This window comes from Littorina saxatilis, linkage group LG7 (genome assembly GCF_037325665.1).
Source record: "Littorina saxatilis isolate snail1 linkage group LG7, US_GU_Lsax_2.0, whole genome shotgun sequence".
In the NCBI taxonomy this organism is placed as follows: domain Eukaryota; kingdom Metazoa; phylum Mollusca; class Gastropoda; order Littorinimorpha; family Littorinidae; genus Littorina; species Littorina saxatilis.
Window position 1 is genome coordinate 25,225,073 of NC_090251.1, and position 14,545 is coordinate 25,239,617.

The 14,545-nt window shown below is 40.5% G+C and overlaps 1 protein-coding gene across 1 annotated transcript; it reads left to right on the forward strand.

The window, feature by feature from the left end:
• Positions 1 to 8,570: 8,570 nt before the first annotated feature.
• On the forward strand, positions 8,571 to 12,657 carry LOC138971005 (GTPase IMAP family member 4-like). The gene is made up of 4 exons (XM_070343601.1): positions 8,571 to 8,589; positions 8,691 to 8,818; positions 9,317 to 9,510; positions 11,087 to 12,657. The coding sequence occupies exons 2-4, from the start codon at positions 8,719 to 8,721 to the stop codon at positions 11,678 to 11,680; spliced, it is 888 nt and encodes a 295-aa protein (XP_070199702.1). The 5' UTR covers positions 8,571 to 8,589; positions 8,691 to 8,718; the 3' UTR covers positions 11,681 to 12,657.
• Positions 12,658 to 14,545: the final 1,888 nt, after the last annotated feature.

Below are 14,545 nucleotides of genomic sequence, written 5' to 3' on the forward strand. Positions count from 1 at the left end.
ACGCACGCATACACATACACACGCACACATACACATACACACACACACACACACACACACACACACACGTGCGCACGCGCACAAACAATTACTTCCGTGCGCCGAACCTCTCTAAGAAGACAAAAACCCAAGAAGATGTGTTTGAAGTGTATTTACACACAAAAAAGAATGTTAAAAAACAAAAGAAATCGGCACTCACCAACACAAGGACAGCACAGACAAAGACAGAATCAAATGTTCCCCTATGGAGGCTTCGTCGGGACAACAAATACAAAGAAAAACAAAAAGCAAAAGCAGGACAAAACCAACAAGTCGCGTAAGGCGAAAATACAACATTTAGTCAAGCTGTCGAACTCACAGAATGAAACTGAACGCACTGCAATTTTTCAGCAAGACCGTATACTCGTAGCATCGTCAGTCCACCGCTCGTGGCAAAGGCAGTGAAATTGACAAGAAAAGCAGGGTAGTACCGGTAGTTGCGCTGAGAAGGAAAGCACGCTTTTCTGTACCTCTCTTCGTTTTAACTTTCTGAGCGTGTTTTTAATCCAAACATATCATATCTATATGTTTTTGGAATCAGGAACCGACAAGGAATAAGATGAAAGTGTTTTTAAATTGATTTCGAAAATTTGATTTTGATCATAATTTTTATATTTTTAATTTTCAGAGCTTGTTTTTAATCCAAATATAACACATTTATATGTTTTTGGAATCAGAAAATGATGAAAAATAAAATGAACGTAAATTTGGATCGTTTTATAATTTATTTTTTTTTTACAATTTTCAGGTTTTTAATGACCAAAGTCATTAATTAATGTTTAAGCCACCAAGCTGAAATGCAATACCGAAGTCCGGCCTTTGTCGAAGATTGCTTGGCCAAAATTTCAATCAATTTGATTGAAAAATGAGGGTGTGACAGTGCCGCCTCAACTTTTACAAAAAGCCGGATATGACGTCATCAAAGACATTTATCGAAAAAATGAAAAATATTCCGGGGATATCATTCCCAGGAACTCTCATGTAAAATTTCATAAAGATCGGTCCAGTAGTTTAGTCTGAATCGCTCTACACACACACACACACACACACACACACACACACACACACACACACACACACACACACACACACACACACACACACACACACACATACACCACGACCCTCGTCTCGATTCCCCCTCTATGTTAAAACATTTAGTCAAAACTTGACTAAATGTGAAAAGGGGGTCACAAAATGGAGGGAAACATAAAGAGAAAGAACTCGAGTCACAAAAAATTAATTTCAGGGGAGAGAAGTAGTTAGAAAAATAAGGGAAACACACAAACACTCTGAATAAAATTGTACAAATATCATACAGAAAAAAAAGAAGAAGCGAGAAAAAAGGGATAATAATAGTGATCATACTAATCATAATCTCAACAACAACAAAATAGAATACTGAATCGTTGTTCCTGTTTCTGAGTGTTTCTGATCTAGTCGCCCCATGTGGGGGTGCTAATTCATTGCAATGATGCTGAGGTCGAAATGTACCAAGGATTCTATCATTTTTCCATGAAGGATGCTGGTATTTATTGGCTGCGAGCGACCGTTTTTAACAGACAAAATGGTTGTTAATAGTCTCATCAGAAGCACAGAGAATAGTAAAGTCAAATATAATTTTCCATGAAATGTACGATCTCTCCTACAAGCAAAATCATGCGATTCTATGCAAAGCTGTCAGTAGAGAGAAAGCCTTATAAAAACATAATAAATTCAAAAACTAAATTCGTAAAACAAAATCAACGATAAATGGGTTTTGAACTTTTGTCCTGGGATGAATCTAAGTTCAGGTGCTTGAGTAGATCTGTGATAGTCTGTTAATACTGTTGTTTTAAACTGTCTAGATCATGATTATATAATTTTATGTGATGATCTGACTAAATGATAATAATTACATGTACTACTTACTTTTTAATTTTAGGTATTGTTCTAGTATTCACTAATGTTGTATTGATATTACTGGCACCCCTTTTAAACTGATATGGTTTTTACGTTTACAAGGCGACGATGTGAATTAACCATATCCACATATCGAGACTCTGGGAGTTACTTCCCTTGTTTTAGGAAGCAAACACACACAAATGCTGCTAACAAGCGCTGTGCTTGGGGACAATGTAAAACGGATGATAGGTATCCTGAACGCTGTGTTGGCGTGAAATTCATCCCATTTGTGAAACCGGGAAAGCATCTGTACCATCTAGATCGCTGCCTTCGCTGGATAAAAGCCTGCAATCGCCCAGCTTACCAGTTGAACGTCAACACAATCAAGTCGTACACGTACATTTGCAGCAAGGTCAGATCTCGCACGACTTTGATTCAAGGCCTATTGCTAATTTTTTGATGGTTTGGTCTCAGTGTCACAAAAATATGACGATCTAATCAATCACTGATTTAAAAAACAAGTATGTTGCCCTATATCCATTGACATTCTTAGTGAAATAGATCTATTTGAAATAGTATTTCACTGCCCCGACCGGCGAACTTGTTGCCGGCTGTATTGAGCTTGTGTGTTCGTGTAGGCTTACTCAAAAAGTCAAAATCACAGTCGTCTCCGAAACAAGCAATAATCAGAGTTGGGGGGAAAACATTTCGTTTGTTCAGTTTTGTTTTGTTCTTGATAGTTTGTTTATCTCTTACACACACACACACACGGCACACACACACACACACACACACACACACACACACACACACACACACACACACACATACACAAACACACGCGCGCACGCACACACATTGCACGTACGCGCACACACACACACCTACTGAGATATGCCTAACATACACGCACGCTTGCAAACACACACATAATACGCAAACGCAGTTTAATTTCCTCAATACAAGGCGAAAGGCACACACACACCACACACAAATAAACACACACACGCAGTCCCACACACACACACACACAAATAAACCAGCCACACACGCAGTCAACCCCCCCCCCCCACACACACACACACACACAACCCTCACACACACAAATAAACACACACACGCAGTCCACCACACACACACACACAACCCTCTCTGACACACACACCCGCCCAACCCCAGCGTCCAACTCAACTTTCACCAACAACCATACCCTACTCTCACTATCGCTCTCTCTCTCTCTCTCACACACACACACACACACACACACACACACACACACACACACACACACACACACACACACACACATACATACAGACATACACAAACACACGCGCGCACGCACACACATTGCACGTACGCGCACATACACACACCTACTGAGATATGCCTAACATACACGCACGCTTGCAAACACACACCTGATAATACGCAAACGCAGTTTAATTTCCTCAATACAAAGCGAAAGGCACACACACACCACACACAAATAAACACACACACGCAGTCCCCCCCCCCCACACACACACACACAACCCTCACACACACAAATAAACCCACACACGCAGTCAACCCCCCCCCCCCCCACAACCCTCACACACACAAATAAACACACACACGCAGTCCACCCCCCCCCCACACACACACACACAACCCTCTCTGACACACACACCTGCCCAACCCCAGCGTCCAACTCAACTTTCACCAACAACCATACCCTACTCTCACTATCGCTCTCTCTCTCTCACACACACACACACACACACACACACAAGCTCACGCAAGCACAGCCACACACACACACTCACAGCACGCGCATACACACACACTGACACACATCACACACAGCACGCGCATATACACACACACTGACACACATCACACACACACACCCACCTTTCGCTCACAGTTCTTCTCTTTTCCATCGTCGCCATCTTCGAAGCTTGCTTCGCTTTTCAGGGGAGATAACCCGTTTATCACATTCGCTGCTGACTTGTGGGTCAAGTCTATTTGTGATGTAGATATGTGGCTGGTTATGTGTGAGAATGTAAATAATTGTGTGTGTGTGTGTCTGTGTGTGTGTGTGTGTGTGTGTGTGTGTGTGTGTGTGTGTGTGTGTGTGAGTTGTGTCTGTGTGTGCATGACAGTGTAATGTACGTATGTATGCATGCATGGTGATGTGTGTCTGCATATGTGTCTGGTTGGTTTTTATTTTATTTTTACCGTGCCGTGCCAAGATGAAATCCTTTTGCAAAATTGGTGAATAAATATCTTGTATCTTGTATCTTGTATCTTGTATTTTGTGACGACTAACATTATGTACAGCTGAATCAAGGGAAAGCTGGTCCTTCAGATGTTTGACCTGTTGTCAAGTCTTCCACTGGGGCGTGTTCATTTTTTTCATTTTCATTTTCATCACTTTATTATCTCATAAATAGAAAATTCGGGTTGCTTCCTCCCAGTGGCTAGCTAGCAGCAACAAGAGTCGCGCCACCCAGGTGTGTGCGTGTTTATGTGTAATCCGCTACCTGCCCTTCTGGCAGAAGGACCGAGGTCTTTTACGTGCCATAGTGGTGACACGGAGATGGGATATGGATACCGACTCTGAATCTGCACACAAAGTTGACCCGTGTCCGACCAAAATTAATTAGCTTGTGTGTTTGACAATCTATAAAAGCATTCCAGCACCAGGCTTCGCGGGAATGTGAGTAGGCCTACCAGTATCTTTTTTTTACTACAAATTGAGAAATTCACGCCAATTGATGAGATTAAACACTCCTCTACCTCGGATTGACCTATTCAAGTCTAGTTTAGTTTATTCGGGTAGGAGTCTGTGGAACACTCTTCCGACAATCCTGCGGCAAACTACCAGCACAAACGTTTTTAAGACCAGATATATATCTTATCTCATGAAGTCAAAGTAATTTTTTTTTTTTCGCTAGAGATGTTGTTTAAACCAACAACCGGTGCTTTTCGTGAAAAAAGCAGTGTATGTCAATAAGCATGGTGTTTGCATATTAATGTTGCGCCAGTGCAATCTACTCTCTATAATATTTTATCACGTCAAATGAACCCACATTTTTCATTTATGCAATGTATTGTATGTAAATGTATAATATGTTCTTACTTCTGTTTATTCATAATCATGTAGCAGTAGTTTCTTTTACTTGTTTATTCTTTAGCCATTTTAGACTTGTCCCTCTTTAGGGCGAGGGCCAGATGTACAAAAAGCAGACCACTGCTTTCTCTATTACCCTCGTTAAAATAAAGAATTGTTCTCTCTCTCTCTCTCTCTCTCTCTCTCTCTCTCTCTCTCTCTCTCTCTCTCTCTCTCTCTCTCTCTCTCTCTCTCTGTTTGTTGAGTTGTATGTGTGTTGGATGTAGTGAGAACAGGTTGTAATGTTATGCTCATTCCTAAGTCATATAGCAAAGAACCATTAATGTATCACTTACCTTCTAATCTTGTTCACGGTCTGATCGACGTCTAACTTAGTGGCTTTGTTGACAACCTCGTTGAAAATGCATGAACGTGGAGTACCCGCGGCTCCAGCGTGCCGCATTGGCCAGGCCCCGTTTCAAATGCATATTCAACACTTTGGCGGTTTTAGCTGTCTATAAACGAGGAAGAAAACTGCATGGAAAATAGTGCGCATGTGCACAGTAGAACAGCTCACAATATTAAAGTCACAGTCCTTCCTGTGTAAAAAGAATTTGCTCTCACCACCTCTAATCTGCCCAAGCTTTTAAATGTAATAACATTTTGCACGCATCATCATCATCATCATCATCATCATCATCATCATCATCATCATCATCATCATCATCATCATCATCATCATCATCATCATCATCATCATCATCATCACCATCATCATCATCATCATCAGTCTCCTGACTCGGACAGTCGTCGGGGGGACGTGAGGGCAGAAGAGGCAGAAATCCTTCTCCAGGCTGGGGACCGTCAACAGAAGGTCAGGGAAGCTCATATGTGTCCATTCTTTAACGTTGTCGGACCAGCTCTTCCGTTGTCTCCCACGTCTACTCTTGCACACATACCAAATATCAACAGTTACTGCCTGACTGCGTCCTGTGCTTTGGGGTAATATTTTGATGATTTATTATTTTGTAGGTTGTAACTAGTGTCAGTTATGAACAAAATCCGCACTCTGCACAACAAGTACCTTGTTGATTTTTCGTATATGATATATGTCCAAGTGGAGGGATAGTCTTATCTCATCTTAAAGCCTGGCCACATCTGACACGTACGGTGAGCCGAATCCTGTAAACGGGAAGGACAATGCATGTAAGCAGATTATTATAAACTGAATACTTTGCAACGACTGCCACCGTTTGTAAATGTGTCTTGAGTTCATGACCAATTTTCCCTGATATATCGTTGGCTTGCTCAAAAAGAACAAAGCATCATTCGGACATTATGATTACTGTTGTTGTTGTGGGTTTTTTTTATTGAAAAGAAGCTCACAAAGACTACTGGACGCTGTCATTCCTTTGTCAAATTATGTTCATAATCTGATTTATTGGAAGAAATAAATGGCGCAGGGAAGTTTAGTTATACAATTGGGCACCCAAACGTTTCTATGTTAGTCAATTATCATAGCTACGTGTACCATACTTTATTGCTTTGACGTTTTGATTTTCTATTGACAGTCTTGATTAGTCCTTCCCTTGTAATCAATTAGACTCAGCATCTCAGGTCTGGCTGGGTATTTACACGGTATAAGACCATCCCTCAGTCTGAACACATACCAAAGATCAACATCCTGACTTCTTTCTCTACCGGCACGGTTGGCCTAGTGGTAAGGCGTCCGCCCCGTGATCGGGAGGTCGTGGGTTCGAACCCCGGCCGGGTCATACCTAAGACTTTAAAATTGGCAATCTAGTGGCTGCTCCGCCTGGCGTCTGGCATTATGGGGTTAGTGCTAGGACTGGTTGGTCCGGTGTCAGAATATTGTGACTGGGTGAGACATGAAGCCAGCTGTGCTGCGACTTCTGTCTTGTGTGTGGCGCACGTTATATGTCAAAGCAGCACCGCCCTGATATGGCCCTCCGTGGTCGGCTGGGCGTTAAGCAAACAAACAAACAAACAAACAAACAAACAAACAAACTTCTTTCTCTGTATAGCGTGGAGACGTTTTGTGAATAAATTCCTTTTATTCCACAAGTGGGTTGTAAGAAATTAATTTATGTATTTTTTAAATCCAACTCTCTACAGGAAGCCTTCTGGGTGCATTTGTGTTCAAGTGAGATGGTCTCAGTATCCCACGTAAAAGCTTGGGCAGATCAAACATTTCACACAAGTCCACTGGAAAGTCGGCGCCTGCAAGTGTAAATTCGTCACATGTTCCCAAGCAACTATTGTTTTCCACACATAACAGGTCGACCAGTTCTTTTGTTAGTTCATGTCATAGGATCGATCATGCTTGCATGAATGCCTAGTTCATTCCCAAGCCATTTGATCGTGGTTGGTTTTGTTTTTGTTACATCTTGAGTGGTAAATGTTTACATTTTTCCCTTTATACGTTATTTCTGTTAAAATCGATGGGCGTTTTTTTTCCCCTCTTGGCTTCATGCCGAGAAATGCAGTCGGCCCAAAACTGCGACCGTGCAAATGCGTTCAAGAAACGCCACATTTTGCACACACATCGTAAACAGGAAGATGTTTGCGTTTGCTCTTCCCGCATATGATCTGTACATACGCCAACATGACATACATTATATTTCCGTTTAAGCATTAAGTTGACTTGTCAGTATTGTGTGAGCTTCAAGGCCGGGGTGTTGACAACATATTCCGCTATTAGTTTAGGCGGTTGGGCTCCGGAAGAGATGATGATGATGATACATTTCCTTTGTCCGACCTATGCAAATACAGAGAGTAGGGAGCGACTATTCATCAATGCCCTTATTTGTACATGATGACTCGTACACATTATTTGTAAAAGTGCAAGAAATTGTTTGATATGTGTCTGCAAATGTTTATTTTTAATCAATTATGATTAACAGTCCACTTATATTTTATTATGTTGCAAAGTTATGTGATTTGTCAACAAAGGTTGGACTCTTGTTTTTTAGGCAAGCTGCAAAATCTCAGTCTCATTGGTTAGTGCAGTTTGGACCAGCCTGTTGAATATTCATGTCCTTTGCAAACAACGATGATTTTTATTTTTACAGAGCGTATGATTTCAGTTTGACACTTTTCCTGTCCCTTTAATTGCGAAGTCGTAAGGGCGTGAAGCATCGCTTGACGCCATTTTCCGAATTTACAGCCTCAGCATTGTACAAAACATAAACTTTCTTGGCCAAAGCGAGCAACGACGCCTAAAATGCTCAGAAGACAAGACAGTAAGTGGATTATTTTGGTTCTTTTTAGCCTTACGGTTTAGCCTAGGGATCATGCCATCTTAGGTAGAAAGCTGTGTTACTGTCATCGAATGTTGGAAGTGTTTGGTTTCTTTGAGGCAACCCTCATGACCCTGTATAGCGTCAAACTCAATGCACAATCGTTTTCCTTCCTTATTGTTTGTTGTTGTTGTTGCTTAATCGGCGGTTGGAAAAGCCACACATATTTATTTATGTCCGTTATGTGTGTGTTTCTTTTGTGAGCTCGTGTTGTTGATCTCGTTTGGGCATCCTGTGTCTTCTCTATAAGTAAGCGACACGACGACAATGAAACATAATTTGACTGTATGAGCAAATGTCATTGTTTTTATCTGTTCGTTCATTTTTTTAAATTTTTTTTTTTTTTGCAGTGGTACAACGGGTTTGACTGAGACTGGCATGGCTGAGAACAGAAAGAGAAGAGGGTACGACAGTATGGATGACACGGACCACCAGGACACGGTGCCTTCTGCTCCTCCTGATGGCGAGGATTTGGCTTGTGAGTAACACGTCTGCACCTGTACTTACACTCTCTTCACAAGTTGAAAGGTGCACTAATTCTCGTGAAAACAGTTCGGCTCCCCATTTCTGATCTAGCCATGCTTTTTTTCCTCTTTTTTTAATTTAAATTTTTTTTTTAACATGGGATAAGACCATCCCTTCACTTGGTCACCTGATGCCACAAATGAGCAGCCTGGATCAGTTCACACTGTGCACTGTGGGAATTTGTCACAATGAATTAACTTCATAAAAGCCCCTAGTGGCCTATGAAGACATAAATACATCTAAAAGTTCCCAAATCACCCCAGCAGGCAGTCAGGTTGTTGATTTTAAATTGTCCTTGTGTGTGTTTTTTCTCCAAATATTTAAAAGCTCGCTTTCGCATGCCTTTACATATTTTTTTGTTTAAACAACTCGTGTAAACCTGATACTAGACAGCAAGCCATGTAGTATTTTCTTTATATTGTATTACATGCATTGTAAAATCATATTTCAGCTACTGACTCCGAGAGCGTGAGTCAAGCGACACCGGCATACCGGGTGGTGGTGGTTGGCAGGGCGGGCTGCAGGAAGAGCACGATTTGTAACGCCCTGTTGAACTCCAATGTGAACAAGTTTAACTCTCAAATAGGCATGGGACCATCCACCCGTGACTTCCAGTCGGAGATCAACGAGGATTACAAGCTACATGTAAGTTCGAAGAGGAAGATGGTACAATTCAAGAACGTTTTCTCAAATTAACTCTCTCCGTAAATCGTTAGCCATTTAGTTGTGTCCCTTGAACATGAAAATGAAGTTTTAAGGAATAAATCGATCAAAGTTCTAAGACAAAATTGCCGCTTTTCACAATGATTTTGGCTTTGGTTTCTACACTGCCTCGGTTCTCTCCATCTGCAAAGTTTGTTACCATGCAACAGCTCTCTTGAATTTGAGGCACTGCTTTTTTACATTTAGTCAAGTTTTGACTAAATGTTTTAACGTAGAGGGGGGAATCGAGACGACGTGGTGTATGTGTCTGTGTCTGTGTGTGTGTGTAGAGCGATTCAGAAAAAAACTGCTGGACCGATCTTCATGAAACTTGACATGAGAGATCCTGAGTATGGTACCTCCAGATGTTTTTTTCATTTTTTGGATAAATGTCTTGGATGACGTCATATCCGGCTTTTCGTGAAAGTTGAGGCGGCACTGTCACGCTCTCTTTTTCAATCAAATTGGTTGAAATTTTGGTCAAGTAATCTTCGACGAAGCCCGGGCTTTGGTATTGCATTTCAGCTTGGAGGCTTAAAAATTAATTAATGAGTTTGCTCATTAAAGTTGTCATTAAAATCGATTTTTCGCAAACAGATTTAAAATTGATTGCATCGTATTCTTCATCACATTCTGAATCTAAACATATATACATATGTCATGTTTACTCTTAAAATGTGATCACAATTAACGAAAATAGATTAATTAGTCTTACGATTAAAATTTAAGAAATCGATCCAAAAATGATTTCATCTTATTCTTTATCATTTCCTGATTCCAAAAACATATAGATATGATAGGTTGTATTCAAAACAAGCTCAGAAAGTTAACAAGAATACAGAAAAGCGCGCTTCAAGTTCCTGCTTAGCACAATACGCTACCGCGCTAATCTGGCGTGTCAATATCACTACGTTTTGCACGTGGAAGGTGAGCGATTTCTTTCACGCGGGGATTGACGAAGCTGTACTGTCTTGGTGAAAAAAATAATACAGTGCGTTCAGTTTCATTCCGTGAGTTCGACAGCTTGACTAAATGTATTAATTTCGCCTTACGCGACTTGTTTAAATTTTCTTGGATTTTTTTTTTCTTGGTGTTATTTTTTTCAGTTCCATTCGTTTTCATATTCCTTGGGGTACCTTTTTTCAGAAATGTTACTTCTAATACTATTGCTTATTTCTGATTTATAAATCTCCTTACTTGCCCTACAGCCTCTCTCAGATTATCCACATCCGCCTGGTACCATCATCCCCTAATGTTTTACGCTTTCGTTGTGTTAACGGGGGGGGGGGGGGGGGGAGAGAGGTTCCCTCATTTTATCGGCTGTCACGTGACCCCTGTGCGGAAACATCCCTTCTGAAAGGTGTTCCAGATAGTCAAGTTGATTTCTTTTTATGGAATAGAAAATCTGAATAAAACAACAGGCCTGGTTTTTTTGTTAATTGGGGTACAATCAATGTCGCAATAAGGCTTTTGCTGAGTGTATTTTCCATGTGCAAACCATCTTGGTTCTTGTCTTCAGGTGGTGGACGCTCCCGACGTGTTCAGCATGGGCTACACCACTGAGGAGGCAGCCAGAAACAAGTTCAAAGAAGTGCGGACCTTGACACCATCTGGAATTCCCACCGCCTTCCTTTTCCCTATCCCTTTGGAAAAGCGCTTCACCCCAGCCCACTACCATCTCTGCCACAAATACCTACAGCTGCTGCCGGAACCATACACAAATAATATTATCTTGGTTCTCATCAAGGCGAATCCGGAGATGACCGACGACAATATGAAGGAAACCTCCTTGCCCAAACTTCTTGGTGTGTTTGGTGACCGGGTTATCCGGCTCAACCAACTTCCCTCCGAAAGGGAAGAAAATAAGGCGTTTATCAATGACGTGATGGGGCATCTCCGTACCATGAAGCCGTTGTCCTTGGAATCCAGGAGAAGTGGGCTCTGTTTAAACATTATTTCGTGTTTCGTTTTTATTTGGCGTCACTTCATCCGCCCAGGACTGCAATGGCTCTGTCGGGTGTGTCAGTATTGCCGATGTTGTCCGACGTGCCCGTGCTGCCACTGTCGCAGTTGTTGTGACGCGGGGAATGACACCAGACCGCTGAGACCTTGACCATTGGTCAGCAACATGCCTCAAAGTCACAGCTCTTCCAGTTGAAACAGTTCTGCTCACTATTGCAGATCTGGCCCGGCTTTTACATGGGATAAGTAAAGCTGCAGCGGTTTACCGAAAACCGGGTAAAACCGATATGAAGATAAAATGTCGGTTCGTGTTCTGCGAAGCTATCAACGGAAAAAGCACGAAGCTTTGGACATAAAAAAAACACCTGAATATAATCATGCCGGACGCGACATGTTTCTTTTAGTATTTCATTGCATGCAAGGACTTTTTTAGTTTTTTCTCTTCCCTCAGTTTATTTTGGTAATTGCTAATCATTTTTACCAGAGTGAGGGTGAAAAACTTTTTTTGGCCTGTTTTTTCTTTTTCTTTGTTGATGTGTTTTTGTTACTTTGTTTGACCTTTTTGTGTTTGCTTGTTTCGTATGTGTTTTAAGGGGGATTGGCAAAACATTTGACTAATTAAATGAGTATTTGAATTTCTTTGGTGTAAATATGACTTTCACCATAGCACTTCGTCGGCTTAAAACTCGTTTTAAAAACCCTTATATTTTCTCACAGAGAGATAGCCTATTTCTAGATGGAAAAAAAAAAAACAATATTTTTATTGCCCCTCATTTTCCTTCAAAATAAGTTTTATTTTTTATTTTTACAGCACCTCTCACTGAATTTCTAAGAAGCAAAACACGTTTTTATCTCTGTTCGAGGCTTATTAGCATTAAAAAGTATTAAAATATTAACGCTGCTGGAAAGGAACAAATTAATTTCCCAAGCTAAGCTTGTGAAAATGTGGGTTTTTCTGAACTGATTTATTTCTGTTTGCTTGTGAGGTTTTTCCCCAATTTGTTCGTTCAAGCATTTAACCTGGTTGTACCGATCCTCTTTCTACGTGGCTCCTAATATACTTGACAGCTTCTATATGGTTTCTACAAATTAAGGTTAAAACAATACATGCTTCCAGAAATGTTTAAAGTGTTATGTGCATAAGTGTATTTTTGATTGTGTGTGTGTGTGTGTGTGTGTGTGTGTGTGTGTGTGTGTGTGTGTGTGTGTGTGTGTGTGTTGAGTTACTTTGGTACAAGTAAACATTCCAACGATGCTACATTGTTTATACGTACATGTAATGCTATCTCCGTTTGGTGAAACCCATGAAAAGTACAAACATTTTTGCAATCTTTGCAGGACCTCATTTTAAGTTGCTAGAAAACTTGTCCTGTTTGCTTCTCTCTCGTTATCACCACATGCACACATACAAACACACACACACATGTACACACAAATACACACACACGTCGCATCTGTGCATTTTTTTCAGCATGCAAAGACAGCATAACTGTACTCTTTTTGCAGCATGATAGCGGTGCGCGTTGTAGCCATTGTGTACTGCGCATGGGTCAAGACCACAGGAGCTTGTATCAAATCGCCGGTCGATCATTATTTACATTCTACTATAGTAGTATATGGTAGTAGTAGTAGAATGTAAATAATGATCGACCGGCGATTTGATACAAGCTCCTGTGGTCAAGACCATTCTAGGTTCCTTAGAATAAAGTACTTGCTACTGTAGATATTCTCTCTGTCTCTTTCGGACACACACAGATGCGTGCATTCACATGCACTCACTCATAGCCTATATGAAGGATAACAGAAGAAGGACAAAAACAACAAACTAAAATCTCTTTCATCTGCTTATTGGTCAACTTCTCGAACAATAATATAAAAGTAATACATTTTTATTAATTTTGATCAACAGTTGATTGCAAAGCTTTTGTGAAAGATGCAACATATCATTGCAAGCAGTCCCTTTTAGCTAAATAGTCTGAACAATACTCGGTGACCCTGCACTTGAATGACAAAAAAACGCTCACTTTTTTGTCAGCATTGTTTACACACAAAAGGTTCCAATTTTCATTAAAATTACAACCTCACAATAAAAGAAATTCAAAACTCTCAATTGTGGAGTCTTGCCTCAAGCCTGTGTGGAAGATATGTGTACACTGTTTCTTGAACAATTGTGTGAACACCGGCTGTATAAATTGTAGCATGGGTAAGACAGCATTACTTAGAATGGTCTTGACCCATGCGCAGTACACAATGGCTACAACGCGCACCGCTATCATGCTGCAAAAAGAGTACAGTTATGCTGTCTTTGCATGCTGAAAAAAATGCACAGATGCGACTTGTGTATTTGTGTGTACATGTGTGTGTGTGTGTTTGTATGTGTGCATGTGGTGATAACGAGAGAGAAGCAAACAGGACTAATGTATTGTGTAAAAAAATTCCATCTCACACGGCATAAATAAATCCCTGCGCCTTGAATATGTGCGCAATATAAATTGCATAAAATAAAAATTAAAAATTAAAAAAATAAATAAATCCCTGCGCTTAGAACTGTACCCACGGAATACGCGCGATATAAGCCTCATATTGATTGATTGATTGACAATTGATCGATAGATTTGTGTGACACCCACATCTGACTACACTGTAAACAGGAGTGTTCCACCTTTAAATACATTTCTGTTACAAGTTTTGAACACGTTGTGACATAGTGCATAGTTCTACTGGTAAAAAGTAGCAGACATAAAACACACAAGCGTTCAAATGAACACTAGTGTTTATTATGTGCTCTAGCTAGTTTCACAAGTAGAACTATGTACTGTGTGTTCAAAAAAGAAACAGAAATGTGTTCAAAAGTGAAAACAATTTCTTAACAAGCCACTGCAGGTGACTATTAATTTACATGCAAGGCACAGCAAGTCCTTCTGACACAGTTTGAGTTACATTTAAAAAAAAAGAGAAGAATTTTAATATTGCAAAGTATATCTAAAACGGTGACTTCAGGCCTTATTTGAGTATT

Coding starts and splice junctions, on each gene's coding strand:
- LOC138971005 (XM_070343601.1), top strand. CDS start 8,719: ATGGCTGAGAACAGAAAGAGAAGAGGGTACGACAGTATGGATGACACG. Junction 8,819..9,316: donor TGATGGCGAGGATTTGGCTT/GTGAGTAACACG, acceptor ATCATATTTCAG/CTACTGACTCCGAGAGCGTG. Junction 9,511..11,086: donor ACGAGGATTACAAGCTACAT/GTAAGTTCGAAG, acceptor TCTTGTCTTCAG/GTGGTGGACGCTCCCGACGT.